This window comes from Phyllostomus discolor, chromosome 9, assembly GCF_004126475.2.
Source record: "Phyllostomus discolor isolate MPI-MPIP mPhyDis1 chromosome 9, mPhyDis1.pri.v3, whole genome shotgun sequence".
Classification (NCBI taxonomy): domain Eukaryota; kingdom Metazoa; phylum Chordata; class Mammalia; order Chiroptera; family Phyllostomidae; genus Phyllostomus; species Phyllostomus discolor.
In genome coordinates, this window is record NC_040911.2 from 102,447,884 (window position 1) to 102,463,223 (window position 15,340).

The window sequence follows — 15,340 nt, forward strand, 5'->3', positions numbered from 1 at the left end:
CTTGGTAAGGCACTAGGGAGACGCCCCGCGGAAAAACACGTCTTTAAAAAATGTTGTCTATAAATGTGTCCCCGTACCTCCCAGGACAAGCTAGACGGACTTCTCTGCATGACCTTTCAGAAGAATCCTCTTTGAGGGAAGCCGATTTCTGGCTGAAGACCCCCCCCCCCCCCCCCCCGAGGGAGGCAGGTTTATCGTGAAGGCAGAAACACCTTCCGCTCCCGGGCTGGCCAGTGGGCGCGCAGCTGGCCTCGCCTTTGCTGGTGTCTAGGTGCCAGCGATGTGCACATAAATAGAGTTCAAATGGTCGGAACGTCAGAACTGTTCTCGGGCTTTTGTTTCTCAGGTAATACAAAAGTTGCTTAAAAACAATACTTATTGCCTCTTATACCTTTCTCTTAGGTTCATGGGCTACTTAGTACTCTGCCAGACAGGAAGACACCTCCGTGGGGTGGGGGCTGGGGGGCTGCTCTCCCGGCTAGGGTGTCACCCACCCCACGGAATATTAGCAAGTCCTCAGGGGGACGGAGGACCTGCTGCTCCAGCCACTGTCCCTGGTAGACGCCCAGGGACCCCCCCACAGTCCACTTCCTGTCATTCACCTCTATGTGCACACACGTGTGCCCACGCACGCTTCCTCACCTGCGCACCACTGTCAGAGGGGCCTCCCCACACCTGAATCCACTCAGGGGGATCCTGGCGAACAAGAGTTGTGTCTGAGAAAGATGCTCAGGGACACACACCCTGAACAGGACCGCTTTGGGAGCAGGGAATGGGGGTGGGGGGGGAAGGGAGAGAAGCCAGCTTCTCAGGCATCACGCAGAGAAGGCTGGACTGCCTCTCTCGTTCCAACCCTTCTGAGAGTCCTGGGAGTGTTTCTTTTTCATCTCTGGTCTTCCGCTTATCGGCCTGTCAAGTGAGAGTCGATACGGAGAGAGAAAGACAGGGACAAGGGCACACGCCTGGGCCTTCGGGCCCTCCCTACGTGCTAGTGGACGGCACTGACCTTGGCCGGCGCGCTCCGGAGCCGCCCACGCCTTCTGCACAAAGAAGCCGTCCGCGCCCCTCTGGCGTGCCGTCAGTAACATGGCAATGGGAGCACCGTGGTTTTTAAAACAAAAGAAAAATAGGAGGAAAACTTAAATTCCTTCAGTAACAGTTTATTTTCATTTGGGGGAGAAGCCAAAGCCACCACCTGGAACTTGGTGCCTCGAACAACTTTCCTGTTTCGTGCGAGCCAAAGGCCGTTCTGACCCAGAGGGGGAGAAAGTGTGCCCCCTTCAGGAAGGAATGTGTCAACAGGCGAAACAACCTGTCGCTAGACAAAGCTTCCGCTTCGGAGGAAGGCGGCCCGTCCGGATGCCTCTGTCCAAATTCCGCGGGGAGCCCACCCGCCGCCTGAGGTCGGAGGTCGACGTTTCTCCCTCACGAGTCTCGACAGACACGATAGCAGTTTCCATCAAACAAGCACTGACATATTTATATTAAAAAATAGTGCAAAAGCTCAACATTTATATAAATAACTCTAAACCCCTGCTTTGTCATTGTTTTCTTTACAAGGTAATGCACACTGTCTGAGTTGGCACGCAAAAATGGCCATTTTCTCTTCTAGTTCAGAAAACAACTTCTTTTTTTTTAATAGGACTCTTCTAATACAAAAATACTCCTGCCCTCGCACATACAGTTTCTCTTACTTTATATATATTTATATATATATAATATTGCAGATCTTTAAACAAAGGTTTTGTGCAAATGTCTTTAAAGTTAAGTCATCATCAACAAACAGAAGGGAAGCGTTCACGCAGGTCAGTTAGGAACAGAAAAGACTAGGGTAGAATCTTTTTTCTCTTTTGCCTTCAAGACACAGCTCAACAAAGAAACATGGTTTTTTTTTTTTGTGAGGTTTTTTTTTTTTTGCAAGCTTTCTTAGCTTGTGCATTCAGACCAGACAGAACATGTAAATATTTATACACAGAGAGGTGGGGGAGGGGATGGTGATGCCCGCGGTTTCGGTGTGTCCTCCCCCCTCCTCCTCTCTCTTTTTTAGAAGTGCGGAGTGTTTCGCCTCTTTCCCCACCGCTGCCCCGGCCCCGCCCGGGAACCCCTAGAGGGGGTGTCCTTTCTGTTTATCCTTCTCGTGGCCCCAGGCGGCCGTGCTCTCTGGGGGCGCAATGTGTGCGTGGTGGAGCCGGGTCCCCTCCAGCAAGGCGGGCGGCGCGCTGCTCTGCTGGTGCTGGAAGGTGGCGGACCCGGGGTAGTGCCCGATGACCTCGCTGTAGGTGGGCGGCGGCCCCTCCATGCGCCCGCCGCCGCCGTAGCACGTGGCGCTGATGCCCGAGTTACTGCTGGGGGGACAGGGCCCTCCCAGCACGGCGCTGCCGAGCAGGTCGCTGTCGAAGATGGTTCTGTTCGGGGGCGCGCGCACCGACTCGCGGTTCAGCTCCAGCTGCTGCTCGGGGTCCCGCAGCTGGAGGGTGCAGGGGCCCTGGTAGGGGGGCGGCTCCTCGCCGTCCGACAGCGAGATGGTGGGCGGGAGGTCGATCTCGTGCGGCAGGTAGGGGTAAGTGGGCTGGAAGCGGTGGAAGCGGTCCCGCTGGGTGAAGGCAGGCACGGCCAGGCGGTCGGCGGGCCTCGGTGGGGCGTAGACCTGGGGCTGGAGGGGGCAGAGCACAGTGAGGGTCCGCAGAGGCAGGGCCCCGGGGCAGGGATGGCTGCACGGGACTCCGCTCCCTGGGGAAGGGAGACTGGGACGCAGGGAGGGTGGGAAGGAGCTGTGCTCGGAGCCCAGCCTCCACCCGAGCCCCAGGGGAGCCCCGCCCTGCGACGCCATCGTGGAGCGGCAGAAGGGGCGGCCTTTGGCCTCCGGGTGGCAGACTCCAGGCCGCTTCCTGGAGGCAGGGAAGTACATCCTGTCCCAGCAGGGGGGATCCCAGCCCCCAAAAATAGTTCTTCAGAGAAGCACCGAGGAGTGAGCCCAGAGGTGGGAAAGGGACCCGCTGGCCAGGGGGCCTTGGGATCCATGAACACAGATTGGGGGTCTGGGGGCGGGGACTGGGGGTCGGCGCTGGGGCTCACCTCTGGGATTCCGCCGCCTGACACTGTGCTCTCGGAGGGCCAGAGGCATCCTTCCTGTGTGGGGAGAAGAGGGACAGGTCAGCGGGGCGGACGGAGTTGAGGGAATCCAGGATCCCCCCGGCTCTGACCCTGAGATCTTCCACTTGGAATGAGTTCTTGCACCATCCCCTTCCCACCATCTTCACCCCCCACTCCCCTGGCCCAGGCACTGGACCCCTGGGAGACGTGACCACCTGGCCTCATCACTGATCTCTGGGCTCCCACTGTCCCCCCAAAACACCCCTCCACACTTTGCAAAACACACAGCTGATTCGTGGGCCCCTTCCTAGAGCCCTCCAGCTCACCCTGTGGGCCCCAGAGTAAATCCGAAGTCAGCCATGAACCGGCCACAGAGAAAGCTGGGCCTGACCTAGCCCTCCTGGCCTTGACCAGCCCTCCCTTGCTGAGTCTCCCGGGCGAGTTACTGAGCCCCCGAACGGCAGGCGTGGAGCATGCACGCCACTCGGGAGTGTGTGTGGCCCTCAGCGAGCCTATGAAGGTGTCGGGGGTCCACACCTCCCTCCCCCCAGCCAGGCTGACCACCCTCCAGTGCTCCTCCACAACAGGGCCCCCCCATGGCATGGCCACCCCTTGCTCGTTCATTCCAGGGTCCCCTGAGACTTTCTTTGACACCATTACCTAAAGGGCCCATGAAAAAACCTGTCATCTAATTATTTCCTTCAAAAGAATCACCTTGTCTGCGTGTTTGTTTAGCTCCTGACCCGCCTTGGCCTCCCTATTGTGAGCCCAGGCTATAGGTGAAGAAATGAGAGTTAACAAACCCAGGGCCCCGCCTGGTCGCTCCGCCACCAAATGACTCAGTGAGTCAACAGACGAGGCTGTGGCTCCACGTTCCGCGCCAAGCTCCGGGCTGGGGGCGGGGCATGCAGCTGCCACCTCCTGAAGCTCGCGCCCTCGGCCTTAACATTCTGGGCGGGGCCTATAGCTCCGCGCTCCAGCCCCGCCCCCCCCCCCCCCAATCTAGGGGGCTGGCTCTGGACCGCAGACTGCCCAGGGGCAGCCAGCTACGCAGGGGCACACCCCAGTGTGAGTTCTCCCCGCGCTCCTGGCTCCCTCGCCCCCACTACCACCCGCTGGCATTGTCTGCCCCGCTCAGGCCCCCCTGACCTTGGCCTTGGGTGCCGGATAGAGCTTAGAGACAGTGAGCTCGCCCACGGAGGGGCCACGGGGCCAGGGAACAGCCTGCTCTGTCCACACTGGGGACCCGAGATCCCACTGCGGCGGAAACCCTGCCTGAGGCGCCGAGGGCCTCTCTCAACCGAAGACACCGGACCCTCCCTGTCTACTGAGATTCCCCCGTCACAGGGGGAGACCTGGGGGGTCAGGGGAGGGGGACCCCAGCGCCAGAATCGGTTCGTGTGAGGGGGAAACCCGGCCCCTGGGCCTGGAGGGCGGGATGTGTTCTCTTAAAAATTAAAATCAGCTTTATCGAGGTTTATCTGACAGATAACAAACTGCATGCACTCAAAGTATATAGCGTGGTTAAATTCTGGCATACGTCTGCACCAGGAACCCGTCGCCGCAATCAAAATAACAAACGCATCCATCATCCCATTAATTTCCTTGGGAGTTCCCAGTTGAGGGTTCCCACCTGCCGTCTACAAGAGGAATTGCCCGGAGGGCTGCAATTCCCGACGTGGCCACTAGGGGAGCCCTGTGCCTCTCAAAACGGTCCCAGCAGGGACGCGCTGGAGTCCAGTATGTTCCAGGTGCGGGCGTGCGGGGAGCCGACATACACCGTTACTGTTCATATGGTCGTTAATATTAATAATGACGTATCGACTGCTGCCCTGGTGTCGGGCTGCGATAGGCTCTCCTAAGCACCATCTCCCTTCTCCCAATACACCACCTGCTCCCAAGTGGATCCCGGAGGCCAGGGCAGGGGTGAGAACAGCCAAGGTGGCTTGGATGTCGTGGGGCCCACACGGGCCCCGGCCTAAAACCCTGTGTCTGAGGTCCTGCGAGACATGGCCACTGGAGCCTTCTCCCACCACCCCCATCCCCACCTCCGAGCCCCAGCTCAAGGGTTCTCCACTGGGTTACAAAGTAGCGCCACCCAAGGAGGTTAAGAAAACACCAGTCAGGTCCTGGCAGGTGTGGCTCAGTGGGTTGGAGCATCGCCCCGCAAACTGAAAGGTGGAGGGTTCGACTCCAAGTCAGGGTACATGAGGGAGGCAACTGGTTGATGTTTCTCTCTCCCTCCCTCCCTCCCTCCCTCCCTCCGTCTCTGGATATATCCTCAGGTGAGAAAGGAGAAAATAAATAATTTTTAAAAGACAGGAAAACACCCGTCAGTGCCTGGGGGGCCCCACCATGGACCACAGAACCACCAGCCTCCAACCTGAGCACCTGGAGGTCACCTCCTCCAGGGAGACTTCCAGGAACCACCCACCAGGAACCATCCACTGGGCCAGACACTCCTCCGGAGGCTCCCGCAGCATCTGGGCTCCTCCATCAGCCTGGCCCTGCTCTACGAAACTCCCTGTCCCACTGGCTGCACCGCACTCCGTTAGAACCCGGTTAGAACCCGCCTGCCCGGAAGCCAGGTCTTAAGACACTTTGTTTCCCAGCTCAGCAAGTGGCCCTGTCATCCTCCCAGTGCAAAAGCCAGACCCCCAGGGTTGTTCCTGACAGCTCCTTCTTGCCCTCCCCCGCCGACACTTCAGGCTCCACCTGGCTCCTTCTCTTTCTAAGCGCTTCCTTGCACTGAGCTCCTCCAGCCAGCCACAGCTTCCCCAGGTAGACCAGTGGTCCGAAAACCGTTTCCTTAAAGGGCCAGAGAGTAAATTAATGTCTCTGTGGGACAGACAGCAGGTTGCATTGCAACCGACGCTGCTGCTGATGGCAAAGGCAGCCACCACAGACGAGACCGCAGGAATGGGCTTGGCTGTGCGCCAGGCAGGAAACACACACCCAGGAAGTCGCTCCGATCAGGGGCCACGGCAGGACAGCCAGGCCAGGGGTGAGCCCAGCCCCCGGCCCACAGCGGCCCGGTTTGGGTCTGTCTGGGAGGTCCCAGGGCTCTGAGACTCCTCAGGTGCGCTCTGTCTGGCAGGAGGTCCCCAGGAGAGCTGCCATACTTACAAGGCTCTGTGCTTACCCAGCCAGGCATCCCCGGGGGCCTGTGCAGGTGGCTGGGTGGGGGAGGGAGAGGGGGATGGCTTTCTTTTAGCCCCAGGTGCCCTGGAACCAGGGCCTGAACCTTAACGCCCCTCTGGGCACAAAGCCCCCGGCGCTGTGCACTGAGCTCTCCAGCTCCCTGGAAGCAGGGGGCATGGCCCACGGGAGCCTCTGCTGCACCTGCTGCACCCCCACCCCACACTCTCACTGACCTCGTCCTCCCAGGCCCATGCAATGGACTGCGGGGGGCAGCGGGAGGCAGGCCAGCTCCACCCATTCTCCCGACGCTCCTGGGAGGCTCAGAGGGGAAGGGGACCCGCCCCGGAGCCCGTACCACAGGCCCCAGCACCAAGGGAGGGCAAGACAGGGGTGTGGGCTCTCCAAACTGTCACCTAAAAGCTGGGTGGCCTCAGGCAAGTGTTCCCACCTCTCTGAGCCCATTTCTCCTCTGTAACACGGGGTTCCCGTGCTGCTGCAGGGTGGGGGAGCCAGGGAGCGCAGGTGCTGCAGACGCATGCATTGCTGCCAGCCGCACTGTTGTGGGGTAACAGCAGGGGCAACTGACTGAACCCATGGCGGAGCCCCGGCAGGGGAAGCACAGATTCCTCCAGAGCAGCCTTGCCCTCGGGACACATGCTGGGTCTTGGGGGGGCACCCAGTGTTCCCGCCGGAGGGACCAGGGCAGCCCCTCCTGGCCCCGGCAACCCGATGACATAACGAGGCCGCGGCCTGACGCCAGCGGAGATCCCGAGCCTGCCGGGACAGGCCTGCCGGCTGACTTGGCTCAGCCCCAAGCACCGAGCACTGCCGTCAAGCACGTGTCCCCGGGAACAGGGAGGCCACACCTGGCGTTGCCTCCCGGGCCTGTCACTGTCCTCCCACAGGCTCAGGGATGTGCGCCGGCCCACGGCCCCGGGCCGCCCACCTGCCACCATCTCCCTCCTCAGAGCCCGCCCATGGGGCCTTAGCTGCTGTCTCAGGCTTTTACCCACCGAGTGGGGACTGACGCCCCAGGTCATGGTCAGGGACTGGTCAGAGAGGGCACAGGGTCAGAGCAGCAGAGCTGGGATCAAACTCGGCCCCGGGGAGGGCCTTTCCCCCGGTGATCTGCTGCCTCCAGCACATGAATCCCTGGCCCAGAGCATGCAGGGCGCTGGCTCAAGGGAAAGACCCCCGCCCCCACGCCCCGAGTCTGGGTCACCCCTGCAGGACCAGGCACCTCTCCCACAACCCGGTCCGGTCAGGCCTCTGCCTGGACCTAGCACCGTGCCCCCCCCCCCCCCCCCCCAGGGCCTGGGGACACCCCGGGAGCGTCCCGAGGCGAGGGCGGGCACTCACCGACGACAGGGCGTCTTCCCTCCTCCGGCCCTGGCTGTGCCGGCCGATGAAGGAGCGCGCGGACAGCTTGTAGTGGCTCAGCAGGCAGGTGATCACCACCACCATCACCATCACCACCACCACGATGATGGTGATCTCAACGAACTCCAGCTCCGCTGCAAGGCCAAGGGCACGCGTGAGACCTCGGGGACCTGGCGGGCCTGGGGCTTGGGGTCTCCCGGCCCCTGCGCACCCGATACCCCTCCTCATGCCCCAACACACACGCAGATAACGCAGATACAGCCACACCACACACACACACACACGCACACACACACACCCTCTGGTGAGGAGGCTCAGAAAAGCACCAGTCCCGGGGGCTGTGGGGGCTGTGGGGGCTGCGGGGGCCACAGGGGCTGCAATTCTAATTCCTCGTTTCTGGTTTGGTTTGGTTTCTCTCCCCGCAAGTGGAAACACTCTCAAGAGAAAGAGGATTTTGATCCTGCTGGAGCCAGGGGCGTCTCGGCTGACTTGGCCCCCCACCCCCACCCCAGCCCACCCCCACCCCGCAGCAGGTGCCAGCCCCTCCCAGCCCAAAGCTGGCCGACAGCCCAAGGGGCAGAGCTCTCTTCTCGGCAGGCAGGGGAATGCGCGGCCCCCGCCCAGATGGGGCAGGGGGCAGGGAGATGCCCCGGTGCCACCGGGCACCGATGAGCCACTCGCTGAGGGCCTCCAGGGCTCAGGCTCAAGGTCACAGCCCCTGGACTCAGGTTCTGCCCCTCCGAGGAAAGCGGAGCCGGAGGGTCGGGGACCGGCTGCAGGTGAGGTGTGGCCGTGTCAGGGCCCTGCCCCCCCGCGCTGCGTCCCCAAACTCCAGACCCTGCGGGGCTGGCCCCTCCCACCCCCAGCCTCAGTTTCCCCAGGGCTTCCAGTGGGGAAGCAACACCCCCGGGTGACCACTGCTCTGTCGGCACAGCCATGGAAGCTTCTCCACCCAGGCTCCATGTGCCCCAGGGGGCCTGACCCCTTCCTCCATCCCCCCCGGCTGTCCAGGACACCCCCCTTCTCACGACACATTATCCGTCTGCCCCGCTGCGCCAAGTGTACTTGGCACCATTAGTAGGTCAGGCAAGTCTGCCCCTCAGGGGACATGTGGCAATATCTGGGGACATGAGTGGCTGTCACAACCAGGGGCGCTCCCGGTGTCCATGGGCAGGGCCTCCCAGGCACACAGGATGTCCCTGCACAAAGAACGGTCTGGTCAACAGTGGCGCAGCCGAGTGCCTCTGTGCGGGGCCGAGCGTGCGTCCGGGTCCATCTGTCATCCCATCTCAGGGGGCAGGTGACCGGCTCGGGGATGGAGCCCAAGGGCCGGAAGCCGGTGGCCTCTCCCACCTGGCCATCCACTGGTCCCAGGAACTCGGTCTGGACCCTGGGCCTTGGCTCTGGCCCACAGGTGGGACTGTGTCTCCATTTTGCTCTGGTCAGGAGGGAAGAGGAACTGGCCGGGGACTCTGGTGGCACTCTGAGCCCCGAGAAGGCGGGGCCCCGCCCAGCAGGACCTCGGCGAACCTCCACCGCCTAGGAGACAGCACCACTTTCCCGCCGGGAGGGCGGCCTGGGTAGGCAAAGGCCAGGCCTCTGGCCTCACCCCAGTAACGGCGGCCACACCTCCCGCTTCCCCAGGCAGACGGGTCCAGGGCCTGGCAGCCTGGCGTGATGCCACCGGGCCCAGGTCCTGCCCGTGAGGACCCGGGATAAAGCCACCCACTCAGGGGACACACAGGCCTGCTTTGTGCAAAACCCACGGCCTCCCGCCACAGAGGGGACGGCACCCCCTCCCCCAGCCTGGTGCACTCTTCACCCCAGCTGGACCCCGGTGGTGGGCACCCCGCGGCCCCTCCCCTGCTGTCTCTGGGGCCCTGCTGGTGCTGGGCCTGGGAGGAGGGAGGGAGGGCTGTGGGGCGCCTTTGTCCCCGTCCCAGTGGCCTGCAGGGCCCACGCCAGGCTGTGCTCTTTTCCTGGTGCCGTCTGCGCCCAGATGGTGGCTATGGCTGAACCCGCGAGGCTGTGGGGGCCGCCAGTGGCCATGGAAGAGGCGCCAGCCGACCGGGTGGCTGCGAAGAAACCTCCCACAGCTCCACAGACCGGCTGAGGGGGGGCCCAGAGGGCAGAAGGGTCTGGTTTTTGGGATCCAGGGTCCAGAGTCAGGGAATCACCCCCAGAAATGAGCACAGGGCTCCTGGCAGCGCCGCTGTGCCCACCGGGGTCTCTGGCCCACGCGCTGCTCCACGCAGGCACTACTGGTTGGAACCCCGGTGGGCCAACAGGGTGGTGCCGCAGGCAGGCCGCCCCGCCGGACCCCAAGGGACCCCGCCTCCCTGGAACCTAGAGGCCGCTGCGAGGCTGCCTGGCCTCTGACGCCGGCAACACGTCCGAGAGTTTTAAAGCACTGGGCGGAGGCTTCGGGACTTCTGGCCAAGACAGGAGCCCCAGGCCACTCAGCTGCTGATGGCAGAGGCGGACCCTGCCTCGGTTTCCCCAGTCTGACAGGCCTCCCCTGTACCCGGACATGAAGCCAAGTGCCCTGTATGGTACAAGCAGAGGCGGATCCTGCCCCTGGGCCTCTTCCCCGGCCTTCGTCCCCAGACCACAGGTGACCACAGAACTCACGCCCCAGCACTGGCCCAGCTTTGCACGCTCTTCACCAGAGCCATGAAGTGGGCGCCATCACCCCCTGCCCACACACACCCAATTTGCAGACCAGCAAACTGAGGCTTGGGAAGCAGCTGCCTTAGGTCACACCCAAAACAGCAGGGCCGGGCCCTGGGCCTCCCTGAGACAGCTGAGACGGGCAAGGGCCCTGTGCTGCTGAGTTCTCCCGGCCCCCCCGAAGGGTGAGTGAGTGAGCTCCCCTTCCCCACGCCCGAGCACCTCTGAGGGCTCCCAGTCCCGCCCCCTGCACCTGCCAGCAAGGAGGCACCTGCCACCTCTGGGAGCACCCGCTACCACCTGTAAAGAGCTCGGGACAGGACAGGAAGCAGGGGGTGCTCCATCGTCACTGCCGTCCCAGTGGGGACGAATGGCACCCCTCATCCTGGCTGAGGCCCTGGACACACTGGGTGTGCGTGCCCTGCTGGCTCTGTCCCTGGGCTGGGGGCTGGGGGCACGGCCATCCAAAAGGGTCACCGGGGTGGCAGCTGGATCCGAGGCCACCAGGGACTTCTGACAGTGACTGCCCCCCTCGGGGTGGGCAACAGACGCGGTGGGCTCTGGGGGGACGACGCCCATCTTCCTCGGGCAAAGTAAGGTCCCTCTAATGTAATTCGGCGTCCTCTTTCTCCTCGAATAACTTCAAACCAACAGGTGGCTCCGCCCCATCGGAGTGGCCTGCCTCTCGCTGACACAGCCTCGGTCACTCTGAGACGTGTGCACACGGCCCTGGTCCCCTACGCGCCGGGTACGGCCCGAGTCCTACGGACGCCGAATCCACACTGTCATTCCGAGACGCAGACACGAACATGACCTCTCAGCCCCTCTACAGACGAGGAAACTGAGGCTGAGAGAAGTGAGGGGATTGGCTGACGGCCACGGAGCCCAGGGGGTGCTGCCCCACACCCCGTGGTCCTTGGAACCCTGGTTCCAGAAGGTCGGGAACAGCACGGGTTCCAGCCAAGCACTCGTGTTCAGGGGGCTGGTGGCCAGGCGGGAACACCGCCCACCACGGGGCCCGTGCAGCCAGTCCCTGAGGCCAGTGGTGCCCGTGTCTCCGGCCGACGCAGAGGAAAATCACAGGACAGAGCGGAAGGAACCTCCAGCCAGAGCCTCGGGGGAGCTGTGGGGGCACCGCCCACGGCACGGTGCACACTCACGAACAGCTGGACACCCCTCTGCCACCACCACCTGTGGCCAAGCACCCCTCCAGGACAGGAGCTCCCCCGCTGGTTCCCACGCCCGCCCTGGGGTGCAGCGCGGGCCCCCACACGGCCAGGGAGCCGCCGAATCAGGGAGCGGTCCCGAACCCACGGTTTCCAAGGAAGCCGGGACACGCTCCCAGAACACGGTCTTGAGAATTAAATGACAATTGTGGCTTAAAAAGGAGCTAATTACGGCTCTTCAAGAGCGACGGAACGCTCCACCAGACCTGTGATACGGGAAGAACACGGGGGATTACATTCGAGACACGGCGATCCGACCGCACGAAATGCGACCTGGCAGGTCTCCACGGGACGCGAGGCCTGTGGTTTCCACCGGCGACCGCAGCCCAGGTGCCGCCGCCGCCGCCTGTAGCCCTGGACTCCGGGTCAGCTCAGCGACGGGAGAGACAGGGTTCCTTTGAGTCCAGGCTCACGCTGCCCCCCACCCCCTTCTTGGTGACAGAGCCGCCACCCGAACCAGGTGCAGGAGGCCCAGCTGGGAGCAGGGAGGTGGCTGGCGGAGAATCCGCTAATATGCGCAAAGCCCAGCCCTGAGGGACAGTGGCCTCTGAGGGTCTGCTGCATGATTCGGGGCGGGGGCAGCGGGGACCTGGGCCAGAGCTCACCTGGCTCCTGCCAGCCCACAGGAGGTTTCCAGACCAGACACTTCCCCCCACTCTCACCCCCCAGGGTCTGCCCCAGCAGCGGTGGTGGCGGGGCAGCCGGCAATGCCTCCCGGTTAACGAGCAGCCTGCGCAGGCTGCCCTGTCTGGCCTCCCGGCCGCGAGCCGAGGAATTAGGAATCGGCACTGTCTGAAATTTATGAAAATCTGGTCTCGTTAGGCCTGCGTGGATGCGCCCCACCAGGGCGGGCCTCATTGTCATTCCGCGGGGCCCCCGCCTGCCTGGGGTTCCAGCCACCGCAAGTACTCCCCCTCCTCCCTCCCCCTCCCCTCCCCCACCACTGCATCTGAATGAGAGCCCAGCTCCCCTACCCCCACCCCCAGATTTTCAAACCAGATGGACCCAGACAACTTTCTGATGGCTCCTGGTGCCCTTTCAAACACTCCTCTGTGGGCACGCTCATTTCTTCAGGTAACGGGATCATTTATGGGTTAAAAACCAGGGGGGTCTTCCCCTGGAGGTGCGGGGGTGGGGGGCAAGCCGGGGCAGTCTCCTGGGCTTTGGAAGTAAACTGTGCTGCTGCGTCTTCAGCGCTCACCCCGCACTGCGCACGCAGCTGGGTGCCGGCGCCCCTCGGGTAACACGTGACCCTGAGGTGCCGTCCGGTGTGGTCTGGTGTCCAGGAGGAAACTCGTCACGTGCTGCCTGGACCGTGCCTGGCGCCAGGGCCTGAGGACCCCCTCCCCCCCCCTGCCCCGCGCAGGGGCTCACAGCAGAACTGAGGGTGCAGGTTAGGGATGTGAGGTTTGCCTCCAACACTCCCGAGGCTGAACCCCACTCTGCCACTTACGGTGGCCTCGGGCCAACCATCGGTGTCTGGGGGTAAGAAACGGAGGGTGACCCCGTGTCCCCTTCACACCGTTGTGGAGAGAAACACACGAACGAATTAGCCGGCATTTCCAGGAAGGGTCCCCGGACGCCCGAATCCACGGTCGCTGGAGAAGGCCCAGCGGCGTGGGAGCCCTCTGCCAGGGCCGGGGCGAGTGGACAGTGTAAACCAGGAGTCCGCCCCTCTGCAGAGTGAAACAACGCCTCGAACCTTTCAAGGGTGAACCCTGGACCTGGGAAGCCCACTCCGGGTTGACCTCCACAGGTGTTTCTCCCGGAATTCTCTCCCTTTCGCGCCCACGTCCTCTGTGAAAGGACCGAGCTCAGCCCGGCCCCGGGGCCTTTGCACACGCCCTGCCGACCTCCTGGGTGATCTCTCCTCATATCCAAGTGCTTGCTGCCTCCTTACCTTCCAGGCCCTGCTCCAAGGTCACTTCCCCAGGACACGCCCCTGAGCACGCTGTCAGAAAGGGCGCCCTGTCCCCAACCCAGGCCCCGCGTCCCCTGCCTGCTGTTCTCTGCGGCGTGACATCCGGAATGCTGTCTGTGACCCGTCTAACCACTGATTTCCTGTCTCTCCCTCCTGGAACACCCAGTGTCACCTGAAGTGACTCTCTGCCTCGTCTCGGTGTCCCCCGTATGGAGGAGGGCGCCTGGCCCGGGGGGCCCCCAGCGGGACAGCCCTCCACAGGACAGGCGCGCCGCACGAACCTGGGGTTACGCTCAGAGTCAGAGGGCAACAGACGGAAGCGGCACCCAAACCAGACGGCGGCTCCCACGGTGGCCCTTCCCAGGAGGTGCCCTGTCTGGGACCAGTGTCTGGTAGCATGGCCAGGTGGGGCATCAAGGCCCTCACTCTGGGGCCGAGAGTGGCGGAGCCCAGAGATCACGTGGCCTCTGACCGGCCCTGGCGTGTGCCCTTGTGGGGCAAGGAGGACACCTGACCGGCACACCTGGTGGTGTCCCTGGCTCCGAGTGCCAGACGGTCCCCTGGGCCTGCCCTGCCCTCACCTGGAGAGGGGGAGGCCCACGTGGGCAGACACGCAGCTGGGCCTGTGATATAGTGACTCGCTGTGTCCCCAACACTGGACGGGACTGACGGCCACTCCAGGGAGGCAGGCGTCCTCCTGGCTGCTGGAGGCCACACGGGACAACAGAAGACAGTCCAGGCTCACCCCGTCCCCTCCTCCTGAAGGCCGGGTCCAGCCTCTCCTTCCCTCCCTGGCCATATAAGCACACGTGTGCATACACACACACACACACACACACACACACACAATGTGCTTCCCTGCTGGGCTTAGCCCGCCCCTCTGGGCTCCCGAGCATGCCCTGCCTCAGTTTCCTCCCACTGCATTCTGACTCACACCCCCCTCTGTTGTGGGTGCCTGAGGAGGGGCACCCAGGGGGCGCCCTCCGCTCCCCCAGCCAGAGCCTCCAGAGAAGGCCCCACGCTGGGCTGCCCCAGCACAGGTGGCAGAAGCATCCAGAAGCCTATGGGACCATGCACAGCCAAGGCACACGAGTCAGACACCACGGGGCGGGACGGGTCCAAAGGAGTCTTCAGACAAATCAAGAACCCCACTCGTTCCCCAGCGGGCGCCCCCCTCCCCGCGGAAAGACCCCTCGCCTCGGCTGGCGAAGGGCTACCCGGCACTGACGCCCGAGGCCCAAGTTCTAGGGCTCCCCCCCACCCCCGACACGTCCTGGGGTCCTCTTTTGGGAGGGAGTTGGCCTCGGAGGGGGCGGCCGAGGCGGCCGGCCGTGGGTCCGAAAGCGCGGGCGGGGACGGAGGGTGGGCTGAGACCGAGAGGGGGAGCGGAGGGCCCGAGCCGCCGCTTCAGGGCCTCGTGGCGGAGCGCTCCCCCGTCAGGGAAGACAAAGCGGAGCCTTTTATCTTCCCGCTATTATCCAAGTGGAAAGAGCTAATGGGGTTTTCATTCCGCTGTCACCGGCACCGGCCGTCTTTAAACACCCACTGTCAGCGCGGGATCCATCACCGTCCGGGAGCTATTGGCAGGACGGAGTGAGCGCGGCGCAGGGAGAACAGAGCCGGCCCCATCGGCGGCCCCATCGGCGGCCCCGTCGACGGAGGGGCCCGGGAAGGTGTTTAAAATGCGTCGCGTGCGTCCTGCTAACTCAGACGAGCCGGGGACCCTCGGGCTGGGGAGTCGCCTGCCGGTGGTCGTGCTGATGATGGCCACAGCCACCTGCTCGGGGGAACATTTGGGCCGTGCCTGTCAAGATTAAAAAATGCGTGCTACCTCTCAACCCAGCGGTTTTAACTTCCACGACTGTCATCCCACAGAAAATTTCACAGAAGCGCTGGAAGGCAGAGATGC

At 63.4% G+C, this 15,340-nt stretch overlaps 1 protein-coding gene across 1 annotated transcript in view; it reads right to left on the bottom strand.

Moving 5' to 3' along the window:
* Positions 1-1,639: 1,639 nt before the first annotated feature.
* Positions 1,640-15,340, bottom strand: part of PMEPA1 (prostate transmembrane protein, androgen induced 1) — a 46,702-nt gene continuing 33,001 nt past the window's right edge. Inside the window, exons 2-4 of the mRNA XM_028524330.2 lie at positions 7,594-7,748; positions 3,076-3,129; positions 1,640-2,653 (exon numbers count right to left, since the gene is read on the bottom strand). Coding sequence (XP_028380131.1) covers positions 2,105-2,653; positions 3,076-3,129; positions 7,594-7,748 — 758 coding nt within the window. The 3' untranslated portion in view covers positions 1,640-2,104. The remainder of the gene's footprint in view (positions 2,654-3,075; positions 3,130-7,593; positions 7,749-15,340) is intronic.